Raw genomic sequence first — 20,235 nt, 5'->3', positions numbered from 1 at the left:
CACCTAATAGCACACACACAGGAACACACACACATTATCCATGGTTGTACACTTTTATAAAGATCCAGGTTAATTACTTGCTCTTCGTTGTGTAATGGTCCAAAGCCTGTGGATTGAGTCCAAGTGTGCGGGGGCTAAAGCTGCTGCTGTGTGGGCCGATGTGTGTCGGCCGGTGTTGTCTGTGTGGGCAAGTGTTTTTGTGTTTGAACGATTGTCTGTCTGAGCTGAAAACGACTTTTCAAACTGTAAAACCTATTCTAGGAGGTTTTATGTGTTAAAAGTTATTGCATCAGAGAGAAGTAATACAATTTGGAATAAATTATCTTTCCAAGGACAGTGTTTTTCAGCAATTTGTCTTGGTAACACTGGAGCAGAGTGTCGTGATATGATGTAGTTTCTGCAACAATGGCAACAATACCTCACATACTGGTCTGTGTATCAGGGGCTTGTTCAGACAACTTTACTAGGGGCGGTCCAGGTGTGCCACAGCATCATCTGTATTGCAATTCTTGGCCTGCTAGTTGCAAATGTTGGCTAACATTAATGAGCTACAGGTGAATCAAGATAAACTAGCATAGCAAAAAGGTTACATAACATCAAGGGGAAAAGCTACTGGCAAATCAAAAGAAGCTATCGTGGCGAACATAATGTTAGCGTAGCTTCCAGTGCAATCAAACTTGGCAAGTTCCACAAACGCTATCTAACCTATAAACTGCCAAATTCAGAAGGGGCCAATCCATGGAGGGTCCATGGTTTGGCCCCTCTCTAAATGAGAAATTACCAATTTCATACCATTTCAACAACAATTTTGTGCCTGCAGGTGTTTGGCAATAAGATGGTCATCCCTTCACTGGACGGTGCCTTGTTTCAGTGGAACCGAGACAGGGAGAGTATGGAGGCAGTGCCTTTCAGTGTGGAGTCCCTGCTGGAGTCATCCTACCGAATTGGAGAGGACACTGTCCTGGTTGGGGGCAAATCCCTTACTACCTATGGCCTGGGGGCCTACAGTGGCAAGGTCAGTGAAATCACATCAATTAAAGCTTGTAGTATGTTAATACATTTTAAAGAATTAAATTATATTGTTCATCTCTTTTTCCTAGACTATGAGTTAAAGTAATCGTACCAAATGTTTTATAAAGAGGTGAACACGACACCAACTTGTTTTCACCATATTAACACAGTGGAATAACCCTCTTTGTAATTTCCCCTCGTGTTGTTTGCCTCAGCTTCGGTACATCTGCTCTGCGGTGGGCTGCAGTCGCTGGGGGGATGAAGAGATGGAGACTGAAGACGTGCTCCTGCTGCAGAGGACTCAGAAGACTGTGCGAGCCATCAGGCCCCGATCAGGGATGGAGAAGTGAGTTTTATTTAATCAGTCAATCCGTCTGTCATTGTCAGTCAGCCGGTCAGTCAACTTGAGTCATGAAGCAGCTACTGTATCTTGTGTGGTCTTTCAGAAAGCATCACAGGCACTTGACTGACTTTCCGTCAGTTGTTTTAAATAAAATCAGTAAACTTTTGTGCCACTAGGAGTTAACATTAGTACGTCTTCTTTTTAACCTGTTGACTTTACTCCACTGACCAGACTGATAAGAAGTATCATAATCCATTCATTCTCTTTGTCAGCGTCCTATCTGCCTCTCAGCTGAGAGGGTAAATCTGTAATTGTGTTAAGCAACCCCATGTTATATAAATATTCCTTTTATTTACATTGGGTCTGAGCATATTTAAAATGCAGTGAGTAATTAATAATTAATTTATTAAATAAAGTAATAATCAGCAATTATCATTGATTATATATTTAGGTTGATTGTGTTAATCAGTTACAAAATTACAATTGAAGTAGTTTTCTTCATCATGTATTATCACTCTTGATACTAGGTGGAACTTCAGTGTTGGAAACTTTGAGCTGAAGCTCCTTCCTGAGACACAGTCTGGAATGAGCTTCCTGGAGGGAGAAGTTGCGAATGGCGACGCCTGGAGGGAGAGTCAGCGGGTCATCACTGATGAACCAAAAGAGAGAGAGCAGACGGACAACCAGCAAAACCAGAACCAGCATCTGGACCTCGTCATCAAAGTGTCTGTTCCTGATTGGAAGGTCATGGCCTTCAGTACCGAGCCTGATGGACAGCTGGTTTGGGAACGTCAGGTGAGATGTTATAAACTGCCAAAAAACCCATTTGATCAGTAATTTAGTGGCATTTACATTGAGCATGTTTGCAGTGGTTTATTTGAACTCTGGCATTTAGCTGCTTGAATTCACTTGAGTTCAGTGTTTCATGACTGTCACTCTGGAGATCAATACAGTTTATCAACTCATTCTGTATCACCTGTGTTGTGTAGTTCTGCACACCCATCGCTTCGGCTTGGCTGGTGGGCGGCGGTAAAGTCACACCAATCACCCTGTTTGACGACAATGCCTACAGCAACCAGTCGGAAACTGATGACGAGGATGATGACAGTGATCCTAAGAAGGCCAGAGGAGCTGCAGAGTCCAGTGTTTACCTTGGTAAATTCATACACGTTCACAGATGCTCACACTGCATGCTTGTGTTCATTTCTAATGTTTAGTTGCAGTATTTGCAATTTCTGTGACTTTTTTCAGCTCAAACCCTCTACAGTTGTGTATGAGGTACCAGTGAATCTAATGCAGGTATAACCCCTTTGCCCTTGGTTTATCAGGGATGTTCCAGGGACAGCTCTACCTCCAGTCCTCAGTGAGGATCACCGAAAAGTTCCCTTCCAAAGCTATCGGATCGGAAAACGACATAATTCCACTACCCACTGTCAAATGGAAGCCTCTAATCCGTAAGTCCACAGCTCCTTAATCATTAGGTGCTGTGTCTAATCACCAAGGCAACTTAGTTTGTGAGGGCAAACTTTGGGGTTCATTATTATTGCTTTAAACACAAAGTGATACTGTATCTTGTTTTCAAGAAATGTTTGAAATAATTAGTAGCCTTTTGGGCTTGTTCCCTCATGCTCAGAGTTTCGTCTTCATCCCCCTTAATGTATGACCATCCTGCGATTGTTATTCTGACTGTATTGATCCCTCTTTCTACCGAGATCAAATAACTTATTCATCATGTCCTTGACGCAGATTCCCCATCTCGAACACCAGCCCTGGTCGGCTCTGATGAATTTGACAAGTGTCTGAATAATGACAAGTTCTCCCATGAAGAATACAGCAACGGAGCCCTGTCCATCCTTCAGTATCCATATGGTAAGAACCTGATACTGCACATAGGCTGTAAAAGACCACAATAAAGTCTCATATACATAGACATGTTGTATAGGCACTAACTGATTTCTGCTTTTCCTCTCTGTAGACAATGGCTACTACTTCCCCTACAGCAAGCGTTACCGCGGGAAACGTGACAGTGCTGTAAGCCTGATAAAAGGAAATGGGGCAGGAGCTGAGAGTCGCAGGAGAAAGGACCCCGTGCTGCTGCTGCCCTGGTGGAAAGAGATCCTCGGCACCATCGTCTTCTGCATCGCCGCCACCACCTACATCGTCCGCAAGTTCTTCCACCCTCCCGCCCCTGTGGCCTATGTGAGGGTAAGACCACAGACACGAAGCAAGAATACTGACAGTGGCGGCTGGTGCTTATTCTTGTCATATAATTTTAATGTTAATTGCACTGCATGTAACTTCTGAAAGCAGTGTACAGTATAAAAAACAGCTTCCACGTATGCATGCATCAGTATGCATGAAGGCCTCATTTGATTTTGTCAAAATTTCTGCTTTATCACAGACATTGATGTCCCAAGAGGTTCAATACTTTTTCTGCTCTCTGTGTCACGTTACCTGTGACTAGAGACTCTTTTTCTTAATACCCAGCATGTCATAGAAGTTAATCTTGTTGTTTAAATCCAAACCTAGGTAACATTTATCATTTTCTCATGTGTCTTTGCTGTCCTCCTTCTGTCCCTCAAAGCAACGGAAAGAGTCAGAGACACAGTGCCAGACAGACAGCAAGTTTGACCTTGAGATTGTGGAATCCAAAGAGCCGGTTGCTATGGAGACCCGTTCCAGCGAATATGTGTCCAGGTACATCATTAACACACTGTGAAGCTGAGGCAGAGTATGTTATCTGGAAATTATTTTTGTCATGACTCAGGAGAACGTCACATAAACATTACTACTGTGCTGGGAATTGTTCTCCTCACACTTGAAAGTCACATGCAAGTCTCACTCTGTCAAGGTGTAGCTACAGATTTCGGCACTGTTACCATGGTGACCACTGGTCTTCCAGCCTGCCTTGATAGGACAAGGCAGAGATGGGAGATAGGAGTCGTAGTAGTGCATGATTGGATAACTCAGCTGTTTGCCATCAAATGAAAATGACCTTGGCCCCTGCAGACCCCACCCTACCCAGCAGCATCTGCCACAGGGTCAGAGTGTCACTTTACATCACTGTCAGCACATTGTCAGAAGTTTTTTATTTTTTTTTTATTTTGGACATCCCAAATATGATCAGTAGCCATAATTTATGGCCTGCCACTGACCTCCTGTAGTCTGATTGATGGAGTTTGCCTGTTTAGATTTGTTGGATGAATAATATGGCTCTTCCCCCCCACCCCCTCCCCCACCAAAACACAAGCAGAAATCTGATTAAACTGCAGATTTTTTTTCTCCTGTTGTCATCACTTGCACATTCTCTTCTTCCACTCTAAAATTACAAACACCCCATCCACCCCTTTCCTTTAAAGCTGCTGCTGCAATCCATGCAAATTGCTTTTGCCAAAGAAGTTTCCCTAAATATAACTGGTAGCTGTTGCAGCAGCTGAGGCAGGCATGAGTCAGGATCATTAGGAGGTATATAGAGATCAGGAGACAAGGCCTGAATCACATGTGCCCACACATTTCCTAATAAGACAGCCTTCAATCCACCAAGGAGTCTGAGCAAGGATGCTTTGACTGGGTGCAGAACAGTGGTTCCCAAACTTTTTTAGAGCACGCCACCCCTTCAAAAGAAATCCTTTGTCGTGGCACCCTGAGCCAACCAACCCCCAATATAACATGTATGTGTATATGCACACAGATGCTTATTGGTTTAAAAAATGTATATATTATATTATATCAATATTAAGTTAAATAATATAGGCCCATTCTCAATCACTCAGACTAAAAGCCAACAGGTACTCTGCAGATTTACAGATGCATATTTAACTTAACAGAAACAATGAATACAATTACATACTAAATAATATGTTAAATGTATTTCTTTCATTTTATTCAAAGTTAAAATGTGCTTATATTTAAGGTTTATAGGGACAAACAAACAAAACAGGAAAAAAAAAGATTGCAGGCATTTTAATGGGACACGTGAGCCTGCTGGGAAACACTCTGATGTGGGGAGAGAGAGCGCAACCTGCAGGTCCTCTCACAGCCGGTCGTATACCAGGGATGAGAGAGCCTGATTACACATATATGATGTTGGGAACGTGCAATACCACAGTGAATGTGCTATTGAAGAATAATACTTTATTTATAGATCACTTATCAAAACAAAGTACAAAGTGCTTCACAACAAGAGAAATAAAATACCACTGTGAATGATGAAATATAAAGGGAGTATAAAAACGAAGACACTGACTCAGACAACCTAATTTCTTCAAAATGATGGATATCCGACCTCCACAAGCAGCCAAAACCTGTCCATTAAGCCGTTAGCCCAGTGGTGTTCAGTCTGGTTTTAGTTTTGTTGCTTGACTCAGATTTAGTCCTGTCAGACTGTGTTGAGGGCTGAGATGTATTAGCATTTCTTTGCTAATTCCATCGCTTACGGTCACTATTTTTCTGATTGCTGAGCTCTTGTGACAACCAGTAACCAAAGTTTTTTTTTTTAATAGTGATTTTGTATTTATTGCTTTTTTCTTATGTTTTTATGTATTATTAAAAATGCACAATAAATGAACAATGATATGATTAATCTTGCGACACCCTTGAACCGTCCTCAAGGCACCCCAGGGTGCTGCAGCACCCACTTTGGGTGCTTCTTAGTAAATAGAAGCAGAGTTTGGTGGTATCTCACCATGAAGCAAACTAAAGGATTTTATTTCTTTAAGTCTACCTAGAATAACAGAGAACTTCCAAATGATTGTTGTTAGTGAAGCTGTACACGATTGGGGGGGGGATTAATCATGTGCTATATCTGACAGGTGGTGTTCGATTGAAGTATGGCTTGCAGTAGAGCTATGTTTACTGAACACATTGTTAAAGTACTGTCACAGCTGTATACAACAAATGAAAATTACATGAAAACATTACATTAAACTTTAAAATAGGCCATGTTAATAAATTAAGATCATCTTGCCATAGAAATGTTAAGTTACACAAATTGACATTCAGTATAAATGTTTTTTCCCTCTACAGTTTTGCAAACCTTGTAAGTCTAAACATTTGTGTTTGCTGTTATTCTGCATAGGTTATCTAACTAGTCTGTCGTAGCCTAGTGACAGCCAAGCGTTTTTCTGACAGCACTTCAGTTTGAATTCCTGATACTGTTTAGCTGTAAGTTGGTTACCTGCCAGCTCAGCAGCCACAGCCAGCCTTGACAGGGATTTGGCTGGTAATAATTCCTTCCCCGATATTCATCTTTTACCACTTAATAGGCCTCCTTGATCACAGTGAATTGTATTCAGCTCCTTTCTACCACTAAGAGCAGTGTGACTTTTCTTTGCATAATGACAACCAAAATGTCTTCTCCCCAGGTACCTGACTGACTTTGAGCCGGTGCAGTGCCTTGGCCGCGGGGGGTTCGGTGTTGTGTTTGAAGCCCGCAACAAAGTGGACGACTGCAACTACGCCATCAAAAGAATCCGTCTGCCCAACAGGTAGCGCCTCTCGCTGGTCACACCACAGACTTCCTTGCTGGAGGCTATTTGCTCTTCCTTTATCTCGGTTTTCTTTGAAGCCGTTAAACTCAGTTATGTAAGCAGCTACCTCCTTGTCTAAAGAGGTAGAGACTAGGAATAATAAACACAAAAAAGTCTAATAAACGGCAAGGTCTTATTAGGAATTCATGGAAATTGTGTCTTGAGATCCTGAAAATTTGGGACCCAAGTACTAAAAGAAACTGTCAAAGTGGAAGCGGTTATCCTGAATGTGCATTAAACCCTAAAGCTCAGTTTTTACATCATTCAGAGAGCTGGCCCGTGAGAAAGTGATGCGAGAGGTGAAGGCCCTGGCCAAGCTGGAGCACCCGGGGATTATCCGCTACTTCAACGCCTGGCAGGAGAGCCCCCCCGAGGGCTGGCAAGAGGAGATGGACCAGAGGTGGCTGAAAGACACCAGGTGAGCCAGGGCTTTTAAACCAGTTATCCTGTACAGCTCAGCAGGTCGAGCATGGCACCAACACTGCCAGGGGTTTGTTGTCCAGGGACGGCATCCATGCAACAACATTTCTCCTCAGGAATGACATATCTGACATTTATTGCACCACAGACTTGACATCACTTGTCTCACTTCACTGGTTGATTAAGACAGATGTTTAAATGCAAGGGGATGAAAAATGCATAATCACGCAAGCATGTTTGCAGCACTTAACTGAAAGTCTGACGTGTTTTCTTCTTTGCATTAGTTTGCTTGGGCAGATTAGAGCTAAAAGTAACACCAGATAACCACGCAGAAAATTCTCATCCTCTTCCTCTTTTGAGGCAAGTTGGTACACAGTAAATATTGTGCTCCACTGTGTTCATGCCAAAGAATATGAACTGTAAGTGTGGTTGCATCCTGAATTGGACATGTCTTGTTACTTGTGTTTGCTTACTTTTGACCATTTTAGGTATTTTGTAAACCGTTTTGTCATAACTATTTTATTGCACATTTGCAGTTATCTTTAATAATTGCTAGTAGTATTGACATAGTAGCAACAACACTGCTTTCTCTCATTCAGTACTACCGACTGGCCAATGAGCTTCCTTGACCACATGGAGGCGCTGTCAGTCAAAGTTCCAGTGTCCAGCTCAGTGTCACCTGTCTCTGGGCCTGAAGGAGACGCTCTGGAAGCCTCTGTCGATGCGCGGGCCCTGCTCTCCAGCAGTGTCGATGGTTCTATAGGTTTTGGTGTTGACACTGGAGACCTGTCCTTCCACCCGCTGCTGGGCCATGACAGCCTGATGTCTGAGAGGGACAGCCAGGCCGACCCCGACGCCTCAGACACCCCCCACTCCTTCGAGCTCTGTCCTCCACGTGGCCCCAGCGACTGCACCTCTTCTTCCTTTGATATCGTGTTCGAGGACTCGGGCTGTGACCGAGATGCCGACGCAGACACAGACTCGGCTTCTGGTGCAGCCAGTCCAGGCACGCTGACGGAGAAGAACAGCTCTTCTTCCTCGCACACCAGACGACAGGAATCTGTCCCGCCCTCCTCTTCCTCTCCACCCCGGCCAACCTCACTTATCCTGGCTCTCCCCCCAACTCCTCCAACCCAGCGAGTCCAGCCTTCTCCCAAGGTCAGTCAATCATTCACTGAGTCAGCTGTAATTAACTGGTGCCACAATCTTGTTTCACCTTGTTGAGCTTTATTCTGGGGTTATCACTGGCCCTTTATTAGTAATATTAATCCTCACTGTTATTTTAATACCTGCTGGTGTGGACATCTGTTATGTAATTTAGCACTAAAATCATGAGAATATTCATTATTAAACCAAGATGTAGTATTTTTAATATTGGCTTTTTGGCTCAGAATGACACAATAAAAAAAAAACTTAACATATGTTAATAAAAAAAAAGACATTTATAGTTTTGATTGATTGAATACAGACACCTGAGATTTCCCTTTTTTTCTTTTTTCTCTAAAATGTAATATTAGTTTCCAGTTTCAAATATAAATCGTAATGTATTGAAACCTTCTTTTCCTGTCTCAGGTGTACCTGTACATCCAGATGCAGCTCTGTCGGAAAGAGAACCTGAAGGACTGGATGGCTCAGCGCTGCCTCCCGGAGCAGAGGGAGCACAACCAGTGTCTGGATATCTTCCTCCAGATTGCAGAGGCCGTTGATTTCCTGCACAGCAAGGGGCTCATGCACAGAGACCTCAAGGTGAACACACACACTACACACAGTCCACTACACAGGCAACAAGTGTATGTATTTTAACAGTAAGCTAAAGTAATCCTAATGTGAAATACAAATAAATAGAGACTAAAAACACATGTACCCGCTATCTACATCTGCTTTAAAAACAGTTTCCCACTCTTAAAAAATGATCTCTTCCTGCCAAAGTGCAAAGCTGCCTGGTTTTGGTTTGAACATCATATATGATGTGATTTACTGTGTTTGTGTATGTGAAGTGGGATATTAGCTGTTTAGCTGGGTTTGTGCATTAGTAATGCTCTCTGCCTTCATGTGTTTAATGTTTGGTGCATGTTACATAACTTCTCACCATTGGTCCTCCAGCCCTCCAACATTTTCTTTACTATGGATGACGTGGTGAAGGTGGGAGACTTTGGCCTGGTGACGGCCATGGACCAGGAGGAGGACGAGGACGAGCCGAGCGCCCTGACGCCTGCCCCACTCCTGACCCGACACACGGGCCAGGTTGGCACCAAGCTCTACATGAGCCCAGAACAGGTGAGCTGACGCATTACAGGAGACATTTTACAAAAAATAATTCATTTGCAGAAATGTTTTGATTTTTTTCAGAACAATAAACATAAGCTGAAACTACAATAAAGAAACTATGATAAGATCTGATTCAAAATCAAAATCAAATCAAAATTCCTCCATGTAATTCCTCTAGTAAGATAGGTTGGTCTCCTACCTCTGAAATAGGGACTTTGTGTCTGAATTCCATCCTTTCCTTTTTGTCCTGGCAGCTGTCTGGAAACTCGTACTCTCACAAAGTGGACATTTACTCTCTGGGTCTGATCCTGTTTGAGCTGCTGTATCCTTTCAGGACCCAGATGGAAAGAGTGAGGGTGAGTCAGCAAAAACATGAGCACACAATCATGTCTAAAGTTTACTTAATCTTCTCTCTCCTTTAATTCCTAAATGGGTTGTTATACAGCAATAAATTACTCTGTAACTCGGCTTTTAAAACTGCCAAGAAAATGATTATTATAGTCCATTGAGGCAGTATTTGTACTTTCCTGTTTATAATACACAATATTTTATGTGTAAGATACAAATTGCTTTGTGAAGCATTACATTTAAAAAGAAAAGGGAGTGAATAAAGATTCAGTCAAGAAACGGAAGATTATATAAGTGTGTTTTTGCGAATGAATTTATGTTGTAAGCAATATTTACCCTAGCTGAACTATTAAAAAATGTGAAGCAATTCAAATTTTCAGATCATTTCCAAAACCGACAGGCCACCACCAATTATAAAGATAGTTAAAATAGAAGTGATATGATCTCATTTTTGGCTTCAGTAAGAATCCCTTCTGCTGCAATTAGTTTAAGATGGAGAAGAGAGAGACTTTCTAATGAGGAAGTGTATCTGTTGTTCTTTTATTCAGTTAATTATTCTATTTTGTCTGAAAACTCTGTTGGGAAACTGTACTATATAATCACTATTGTCATTTGAATGATCATTGTTGTCAGTTTAAATGGTAGATTTTCTTTGCCCTCATGTGTGCGATCAACCAGGATGTCTTTGTCTCAGTAACAAAGGGCCTGATTAGCCATTAGCACAGCTCCACTCACAGGTGTTTACATCATTTCTTCCAGACACTGACAGAGGTGAGAGCACTGCGCTTCCCAGAGGTTTTCTCCAAAAACAACGTTCAGGAGGTGAGTGACCGTCTGGTGCCATCTAGTGGCTATAAACACAAACTACATCTGAACCAAGAAAAGAAAACCAACAAAAACAAAAAATTAGGAAATGAACAAAGTGGGACACATCCAGAGCTCTGACCGTTCATTCTCATTATGTAGTCTGTCAGAGATTTAAATGACCTGTCAACGCCTACATTATCCTTTTGGTGAGTCAAACCTGCTGAGCTAATCCAATTAGGAGATGTAGTTGGATTATTTTGCTCCTAAATCAACAGATGAAGTGAAATAAACAAATATCATTTTACACACTGAAACATAAATAGCAGCATTATTATCTGAGACAGTTGTATAAACATGATTTGTAAGTATAATTAGTATCCATAATCCCTTTAGAATCAAATGATCTATATGTTCAAATAATCAACTAAATATGTTCTTTAGTACCACACCAGGCACCAGCCTACAGTTTGGTGTGGGGTTGGTTACATTAGCTTGTTTACCTGTTTACTTTGTAATGAGATTAACATAATCCCATAGTATAATCTGTGATTCTCCAACACTGGAAATACCCTCACCCTGTTATCCCAGTATCCCACTTTACTAGTTGTGTACTGTTCTATTTTAAGATGTCCTGTACATTGTGTGGCTGTGGGTGATTACATGCTTCTGTGTGTTTTTGTGTACCATATGTGTGTATGTGGCTGAATTTTTAGTATTTCATTATATGACTTGTGTGTGTAATTTTAGTTCTTAAATTACAATTTGTACTGGTTCTGCTGTGTTACATGAGCTTTAAGTAAAGCAAATCAATCGAACTAATGGATGATAATATTAGCAGTAGCATTTCTGTAGCATGAGAGTGTTCTGAAAGACATGGCTGTACTGTTTTCTCTCTGTGTGTAGCTGAGTATGGTGCGCAGCATGCTGTCGTGGAGCCCCGGCGAGCGTCCTGAGGCAGCTGATATCACAGGGACTCCCCTCTTCCAGGAGCTAGAGCTGCCTTGCCGACTTGCCGTGAGGCAGCGCTCCCGCACCTACAGCGCCTCATCCATGGGACGCCCCTCGCGCCAGACATCGACTACCTGAAAATCCCATGACGCAATATGTAACCCTCATGCCACAATCCCTGTTTCCCTTTCATCCCCTTCTGGTCTGCCGCCCAAGATAAACACCTCAGCCCCATGCCATCACACACTGCCTCAGACAGAATCACTTTAAACGTCAAGTACAACGAATGTGCGGGAATTTATCTCGGTGGCTTTAGAGCAGCGAAGCTAAGTCCTGCACAGTTGCTCTCCTTGGCAAATACACATGCCATTACATAATCGCACACCATTATGCTCCCCACGTTCCCAATCTTAATCACACTTACAAGTGAAAGAATATTTTAAAAGCGACAGCCGTTCTGTAATGTTCACGACCAGACTTGGCTCAAGTGGTACTTGCAAATAATTCCTAGTGGTTATTTCAAATTGCTTTGAGTATCAGATGGGCAGTGTTTACTGCAACCAGTCAGCTCAGTGTAGACTAAGCTGTTATTCACAGAACATTATAACTAATTGATTATGAAATGTTTACCTGTGATTGTCTTAAACAACAAACTCAATCATCTGATACTCTGAGATAATTGACAGACATGCAAAGAACTGTTTAAGATATGATTTGATCCCCGTCTGGTCACAACACACTGCTTGCGCCCTACATTCAGCCAGTGTTCACTCACCCACACTACACCTCAGGTATCAAAACCAAGAGGACACTCCAAAGGGGCCTTTGATGCTTGATCATCCTATCTACTAGTGACTAGTACTGCTCACTGGTACGAGCACTAACTGGTGTTCTGACACCCAATATGCCTGATTTGGGAGACCAAAAAAGACCATCTTTTTTCCTATGTTTTTTTTAATTGAGAGAAGGTGATGTATTGCATAGAGAAGTTGATCAGATATGATTTGCCTTTAGAAAGGGGCCTGCGGCCCCCTCTGAATGAATGCTGAGCCTCTGGCTCATGTCTTTTTTGCATGTACCTGATGGGAAAGTGAAGAGGTGAGTGTGAGTTTGTTATCTTAAAGCCAGTACTTGGAAGCAGTTTTTCTGTGTGTAAATTTACACAATGACTCTGAGGTGCTCAATCATTTTTCAACACCTCCTCTTTGCTCTGTGTACATAATTGAAGGGAAAAAATCTGTTTATATCTTTTTCGTTAATTCAGAAGATATGTTTGATCAATCCTGTACATATTGTAAGGCGCTGTTGCTTGTAAATGGGTTTTTCATGAGGCAACTGTAAGATAGTGTGATATACTGTGGGAGTGGGAACAAAGAAGAGACGATCTCTGCCATTAACGGATAGCTGAATGTTACAGTGTGACCTCCAGAGACAGATGATGGTGGTCACCGCTTCTAGCTGTTTCAAATTATTCTCAGTGTTTGTTTTCACGCGTGGGGTACCAAGTAAAATGGGTTTGCCCTGCTTTGAGCACCAGAGGAGAGCCCACAGGACCAGAGTGCCATTTGGAAGTTGGTTAAGTGTACTTTTCTGTAACTGATAACTCACCTCACATTTTTGGAATTGTGCTACTGTGCTCCAACCCCATCCAGCTGGTGTTTCCGGCCAAGCACGACAAACACAAATACTGAGGTCTGCAGCTCTCCCATGATGCAGGAAAAATAGCATTTAGTCAAGAAGATGATACTGTTTTATCCCCTCTACATTGTCTACTGGGGACCTGGACCTGATGTTGGTCATGTGATCCACATAAGCATTGTTTTATGTACATAAGAAGTGCTGGGAGAGTCACATGACCCATTTGTAACTACACACACACAAACTGCTAATTGTAATGTGCTTTCAATGATTGTACTTTTCTAAGGATCTTCTCTTCTTTCTTTTTTTTTTTAAATAAGTGCAGTTTTTTGATTATTCTGCAGGGTTTTTTCATTACTGTAGTCTGATACAGGAAGTCAAACTGATGTTTGTTCATCCATCCACTCAGCCCACTGAAGATGAGCCATTCTTGTTGTAAAATTATCAATTCTCTCTTCAGAGTTTAAAACAGACTGTACACCCACCATGATAAGGGTGGAAACTGGAAGATTTGGTCCCATAATGACATATCCTCAAGTTAGGGGGGAAATGTGAAAACTCATGCCGCAAATCCAGACAAAAGTTGCTTTGTGAACGACAGTATGTAGGTACAGTTACTTAAGAGTAAGTCCTTTGTTGACAATGTAACACCTTTTGTAGAATTAATGTTAGATATTTCAAAGGAATTCAATAATGGATCCAGGGTAAATCCTTCTTTGCCACAAAATTAGCTGAAAGGATTTGGAAACTTTTTTGTCCTCCATTTTATAGACATCAATTCCTGATTTAATTGTGATACAAAGACTTGTTTGTGGACGATTTACAACCAGACAGAAGGAAACTTTCACAACTTATATCACCTACAGTAGTAAATAGCTTGTCAGCTTCATACTATTAAGACTGAAAACAGCATTATTGACAATAGTGTATTATTGGAGGTTCTATAGATTTTCTTCTTTTCACTCAAACCAAGAAAATGTAATTATACATTATGTTTTTCATGCTTTGTTGAATTGGGTTTATCCTCCTTCCACTCGTACCGTCCAGATAGCTTTTCCTGAGGATAGTTCAGTTGAAAAATAAGACCCCCCCCCCCTCAATCTCTGATGCCTGTCTGGACATTTAGTTGCGTGTTCTTGTGCGCAAACCCCATTCTCTGTCCATGTTGAATTGTAAATATGTTTATTTGCTTTATTTATGTTTTAATGACATGATCAATCCTTTTTGGGTTGGTGTTATTATGAATGCGCTTCATGCGATGGAGCGCGTTGGAATATGATGACTTCTTACAAGTCTAAATTTAATAAACTGTTCTATACCGTTTGTACAGTTTTGTGTCCTTGGTGTGCAGTCTGTTGATTGGTGTTGGGCAGTTGGATCATTCTGATATTCATCACCTGATCATCGTTCGGCAAACAACCACCAAAGTTAAAACTTCCATAAAAATAATGTTTATTTTTTTAAACCCCAGTCCTATGAATAATTTACCCTGGTTTGGTGCTATTCAAAATGACTGTATGTGTAGGCTATATTTATTATATTTGTCATTTATGTGTTTATTCAGCACACAACACATTGTGATGCACAGAAACACAGTAGTTTAATACACGATTACACAGCCCACTGATTCGTGTGTTTTTGTACATTTCACAAACACTGACACTGAATCAAAAAAGAAACAGAACAACACATTTGCAATGATTACATAATGAAAATGAACTGCAGTAATACTGTAATAAACCTGAGAAGGATTCGATTCTAATATCACTATAAAGTTGCTGAAGTAGAGATGCACAAGACCCCACAGTAACATTATTGGAAGATTATATTTTGAAATATTGATCTTTGATGTAAAGGAAGACCATCACTTCGCTGATTTCTCAAAAGAGCCAAAGACTTGCCTCTTTTCTAAATTAGCTTTCTTTTTGTTGACAAAATAATCTTAACACCAGGTCCACTCACTAGCTTTTTTTTTTTAAAGCTTTCAAGCACATCTCATGGTCTTCATCAACCGGTACATTTACTCAAGTACTGTACTTGAGTGCAATTTTTCTTGTATGTCACTTGAGTATTTCCATTTCATGCAACTTTACACTTCTACTCCACAACATTTTGGAAGCCAATATTGTACTTTTTACTCCACTACATTTATTTGACATTAGTTACTTTTCAGGTTCAGATAATAAATATAAAAATATAAATCAACTAATACATTATGATGTATTATTATGGATTTTATCAGCTGCAACATTAGTGATGCTTACACATTAATGCATCGCTAATTAATTCAGTGATTATTCTAAGTAACGAGTACTTTTACTTTTGGTATATTTTGATGCTAATACTTTTGTAATTTAAGATTAAGTAAAATTTTGAATGCAGGACTTTTACTTGTAACAGAGTATTTTTACACTGTGGTATTATTACTTTTACTCAAGTGAGAGGTCTAAGTACGTCGTCCACCACTAATTTACTCAGTTGACAACTTTCCTTGAGAGGATACGGTTGAAAGCCCAAGAAAAAGCGAGTAAGTGGACCTTTAGTTGTGATTATTTAGTCAAACTATTGCAATTTTATTAGCATTCAACAACTAACCTTACTGCTCCCGTTAAACCATCATGGGAGGTAGTTTAAATGCTAATAAAATAATATTTATATCTTTCTTTATATACAAATGTCTTCAGATAGAAGATAGCCAGTTAACTTTGCTTAGAATATGGACAGAAAATCCCAGTATCATGTTTCATCTTTACAGAATAACCGATCATTTTGTGAAAAAGAAGCTAACAAGCTAGCTTATAAAGGGGCGAGATTTCTGCTCTCTGTTTTCAAAATAAAAGTTTAAAGCCCTGCGCGTCTCTTCCTCCCCCCCGGTTGCGCATTTCCGTTGCCATAACGTCACTTCTGGATGTCAATATGCGGCTTGGTGCGGCGCTGGGAAACGGGACTACTGGAAAGATGTAAACCAAGTAACCAGCGAAGACACTAAACGTTATCTCCGGAGAAACCGTACCTTAGGTCCGATAAACGGAACCAGATCAACGGGCAGCTCGTTGAGTCGCTATCCCCGAAGCAGCGGATTTTCTGCCTCAAGCAGCCATCTTTTGTGAGAGAATGTACGGGGCGACACGGCAGGCCTGCTCGGGCTCTGGCCGGGGCCGGAGCCTGCTGATGCTGACGACCGCGCTCCTGCTCTCGGTTATCGGGCTGCTCTCCGGGCTGCCTGGCTTAACCGAGGCGAAGGAATGCGACAAACCATGTATGAACGGGCAGTGCAACGCCGCTACTGGCATCTGTGTATGCTTTCCCGGCTGGGTTGGGGACCAATGCCAGCACTGCGGAGGGCGATTCAGGTACGGTGAACACACGGGCAGAATAAAGCTGCTTTTATCACTGAGATAGGTGGTGTATGTAGCCTACGTCTGTTTTGCTATGTGCCAAATATTTGCTAACTCACAGCCTGCTAGTCAAGATGCCGAGCAGTGCACAGCTGAGGCATTTAAAGACCGGCTCTACTAACGTTTCTACTACTACTACTATTGCTACTAACGCTACCATCAGGACACAGTTCTCCTGGTTCAAATGAAGTACATGTTTTTAAAGATACTGAATAGTGCAAGTATGTAATGTGGACGATTATGATAAGGTGTATGTGGCTTGTAGTTGAGCAGTATTGAGCCTCTATGCCTTTAATCTTCATTAGTGTCACCATCTTGTCAATCAGTCACCCAAATCTGTTACCAAACCAAGTGATAGCACCCCATTTTTGTACACATCACTGAATTTTAAGGTGCTGCTTGACTTATGATCACATGTCAACAAGGGTTGACTAGAATTATTTTTTTTTTAACCATAGCAGGGTTGAAATGAAGGATTATTTTCTTTTTTTTATACATGTTTTAATGATAAAATATCAGAAAATAATTCCCAATGCAATTTCCCAGAGGCCAAGAAGAAATCATCTAATTGCTTGTTTTGTCTGAGCAACAGCCTTCAACCCAAATGTGTTGAATTTAAAATGACAAAAAATAGAGAAAGGCAGCAAATCCCAATTTTTAAGAAGCTGTCGCCAGAGAATGTTTGGCATTTTTACACCAAAAAATGGTTGTTGTTTTTTTTTCTTCTAACAACCGACCAACTGATTTGCTAATCATATTGGCATTAATCCACATTCATGCATCACTCAAACCATATTATTTGACTCTCTATGCTTGCATACAACCCAGCCAGGTATTTATTTCCAGTTATCCTCACCTAACCTTGTATTTGTGAGGACGATGAGTTGGCAGTGTCCCCTCTGCTGAACAAGAACAGAGGTGGTAGCTGCTGGAGATCTCAGCAGGGAGTATAGATGAGGGTACAGTCCAAACAGGTTTAAATGTGGTTTTATCAGGCCTGTCAGTGAGACTGTTTTGTGTTGTCCAGCTTTACATGACTGTAAATACAGGAGGCTAGCACTGAACCAAAGGACTGGCTGGTGTTTGACCCACTGAAGTGTTCCTATAACTGTAATCCACTAACAACAAGACAACAGCAGCTCAGGGTCAAAGTATGGGAAATTTACATGCACACATACTGAAAGCACTCTGAGTTTTTACAGCTGAGGCATCAATGTTGGTGCTGTTGGTTAAACTGGTGGAAACATCTGAGAGGTGGGAGGAAGGTGACCACTTGATAAAATCAATAACAAATCCGTTCTCACTCACTCGCTTTCTGTGCACATCTAGCTTTCTGTGTAGGTGCTCACCCTGATTTAAACAAAGGATAATGACACTACATACTGTGTAATGGCAAATGCAGTATGCAATTCAAAAGGTGTCAAAAGTCAATTAATAAGAATAATAAGACAATCAGTGCTGCACATCTCATTCTCTGAGCCCATTAAAGTGTCACTTCTCATTACTGGAGTTTGTATTAGTGATGTTCTGGTGAGGAAAATTGTCTTGCAGCACTTGATGACAGCTTCACTTCACACAAAATCAATGATGATTGGCCAGTTTATATAGGATTGCGCCCTTCTGCATATCCTGCCAAGATAACATAAACAAGCATTTCATTAAAAAAAACAACTAATTAATTTTCCTTGGTTTTAATTTGAGCTCAAACAGTAATGTTATACTTCTGCTTTCCTTCTTTTTTGGTTGTTAGCAAGCTGATCTTGTTCCAACATTGTGATGAGCTAGCATGTCTGTGCAGCTAAAATGTGGACATCAGGGTGTGCCCTGGAGATCCAGGGCATTTTTTTCCCTTTAAAAAAAAAAAAAAAAAAAAAAAATCATTTTTGATATTTTCTGTCTTGCTGTCTCAGCTTATTGCCAGCCTGTTAGGTCGTAAAGCAGAGCTAGTAGGAGGCCTGCTGTCTTATGCATCCTCAGAAATCGGTCGTGGTCAAGGAAACTGAAGCTGGAACTATTTGCACATTAGCACAGCTGAGCATATCTGAACAGGTAAAATGGAGGCTGAATGACTGCTGAGCTTCTAATGTTTCAGAATGGCAGGGTTGAGTGCTCTCTGGATGAAATAGCTTGTCTTGGTTGTGGTTAAGAGCTTGGAGCCCGTTGCACTCAAGTATTAATTGAAACAGTCTATCACAGTGGGAAATCATCACCGGCAACCAGCTGCATCCTGGCTAACAGGCTTAGTTGTTGAAAGTCCTGGGTTCAAGTGAAGTGGAGTGGAGGTTAAGGACTGCTATCAATGATTATTTTCATCACTGATTCATCTATCAATAATTTTTTGAGTCATTTAATTGTTAGAAAATGAGGACTAATGCCCATCACAGGGTCCCAGAGCCTTAAAGTGTCAACGTCCAGTTGCTTACTTAGTCTAAAACAGTTATAAAACCTAAAGGGATTTGGTTTATAACGCTACTGAAGTCTGCCTAATGCTATGTAATGTAAAGATGAACAGATTTTGGATAGAACAGACAGGAAACAGAAAAGGCCTGGGTACTGGATTAGTCGATCAGTTCTTTTTTTGATTGACAACAATTTTGATGATGGATTAATCGTTCAGGCAAATTTGTTTGTGTGCAGATTTGTTGCTTTTCTTTGTTTTATATCACTGTAAACTGAATATCCTTGGTCTGTATGGCCTGTTGGTCAGACAAATAAAAACTATTTGGAACATTATCTTGGGCTCTGGAAAATTAGAATGGCCATGTTTCACTACTCTGACATTTTGTAAACTTAAGTTAATTGCTTATTTTTTTTAAAAAAGACCAATTTATTGATAATGACATAAACCGTTAGTTGCAACCCTATTTGCATGGCCCTGAAGCCTGCAGTTCCTATGTAAATTAGGTATTAGGCATACTCCCATACTTACTGGCCCTTAAAGCTCGAGTTAGTTGCTGGGCACTGCTTTACCACTGACCGCAGGGCCAAACGTCCCTATAAGTCCCTGTCTTCTTTTCCAACTACATTTTTAAAATTTTAAATTATTTTTTGGCATTTCTGCTTTATTTGATGTGATAGTGAGAGAGACAGGAAAGGCTTGGAAGAGAGAGGGGATGATATGCAGCAAAGGGCGCAGGCTGGATTCAAACCCAGGCTGCTGCAGTAAGGACTCAGCCTTGATACGTGGTACGCGCTCTACCAGGTGAGCTAACAGGGCGCCCCCTCCAACTACCTTTTTAAAAGCAGCAGACAAGCATTTAATTGTCTGTTTCTATTCTAAAACTGTATTCTGTGGAAAAATGGAGCCCGGCCTTCTCCTCTGTCAGTGCTTTCAGAGACGCTGTTTTGCTTGTCTGCTGGAGGAGTGATAGTCTGACCTGAGCTTCACTAAAAACACAGCAGAACACTGACTTACAGTATAGTGTTTATCGGCGCAAACTTCAGCACTCGTGAGCCACAGTGTACAACATTATCAGCGATGTCAGGCTAATTATCATTAAATGGAATGGTAAACTTTCTGCATTGT

At 41.1% G+C, this 20,235-nt stretch overlaps 2 protein-coding genes across 4 annotated transcripts in view; both read left to right on the top strand.

Annotated features, from left to right (window-relative positions):
* Positions 1 to 14,634, top strand: part of eif2ak3 (eukaryotic translation initiation factor 2-alpha kinase 3) — a 33,256-nt gene extending 18,622 nt beyond the window's left edge. Inside the window, exons 3-18 of the mRNA XM_044166231.1 lie at positions 821 to 1,015; positions 1,227 to 1,357; positions 1,882 to 2,149; positions 2,344 to 2,509; positions 2,683 to 2,808; positions 3,101 to 3,223; positions 3,330 to 3,559; positions 3,939 to 4,051; positions 6,718 to 6,840; positions 7,151 to 7,300; positions 7,902 to 8,460; positions 8,875 to 9,048; positions 9,406 to 9,579; positions 9,825 to 9,926; positions 10,678 to 10,740; positions 11,629 to 14,634. Of these exons, the coding sequence (XP_044022166.1) occupies positions 821 to 1,015; positions 1,227 to 1,357; positions 1,882 to 2,149; positions 2,344 to 2,509; positions 2,683 to 2,808; positions 3,101 to 3,223; positions 3,330 to 3,559; positions 3,939 to 4,051; positions 6,718 to 6,840; positions 7,151 to 7,300; positions 7,902 to 8,460; positions 8,875 to 9,048; positions 9,406 to 9,579; positions 9,825 to 9,926; positions 10,678 to 10,740; positions 11,629 to 11,811 (2,880 nt within the window). The 3' untranslated portion in view covers positions 11,812 to 14,634. The remainder of the gene's footprint in view (positions 1 to 820; positions 1,016 to 1,226; positions 1,358 to 1,881; positions 2,150 to 2,343; positions 2,510 to 2,682; positions 2,809 to 3,100; positions 3,224 to 3,329; positions 3,560 to 3,938; positions 4,052 to 6,717; positions 6,841 to 7,150; positions 7,301 to 7,901; positions 8,461 to 8,874; positions 9,049 to 9,405; positions 9,580 to 9,824; positions 9,927 to 10,677; positions 10,741 to 11,628) is intronic.
* A 1,541-nt stretch (positions 14,635 to 16,175) lies between these two features.
* atrn (attractin) overlaps positions 16,176 to 20,235 on the top strand; it is a 136,246-nt gene continuing 132,186 nt past the window's right edge. For all 3 annotated transcript variants that reach the window (XM_044167851.1, XM_044167852.1, XM_044167853.1), the window contains exon 1: positions 16,176 to 16,664. In XM_044167851.1, the coding sequence (XP_044023786.1) occupies positions 16,426 to 16,664 (239 nt within the window). In that variant the 5' untranslated portion in view covers positions 16,176 to 16,425. The remainder of the gene's footprint in view (positions 16,665 to 20,235) is intronic.

Source organism: Siniperca chuatsi, linkage group LG15 (genome assembly GCF_020085105.1).
Source record: "Siniperca chuatsi isolate FFG_IHB_CAS linkage group LG15, ASM2008510v1, whole genome shotgun sequence".
Taxonomy (NCBI): Eukaryota; Metazoa; Chordata; class Actinopteri; order Centrarchiformes; family Sinipercidae; genus Siniperca; species Siniperca chuatsi.
This window is presented reverse-complemented; position numbering and strand designations above follow the sequence as displayed.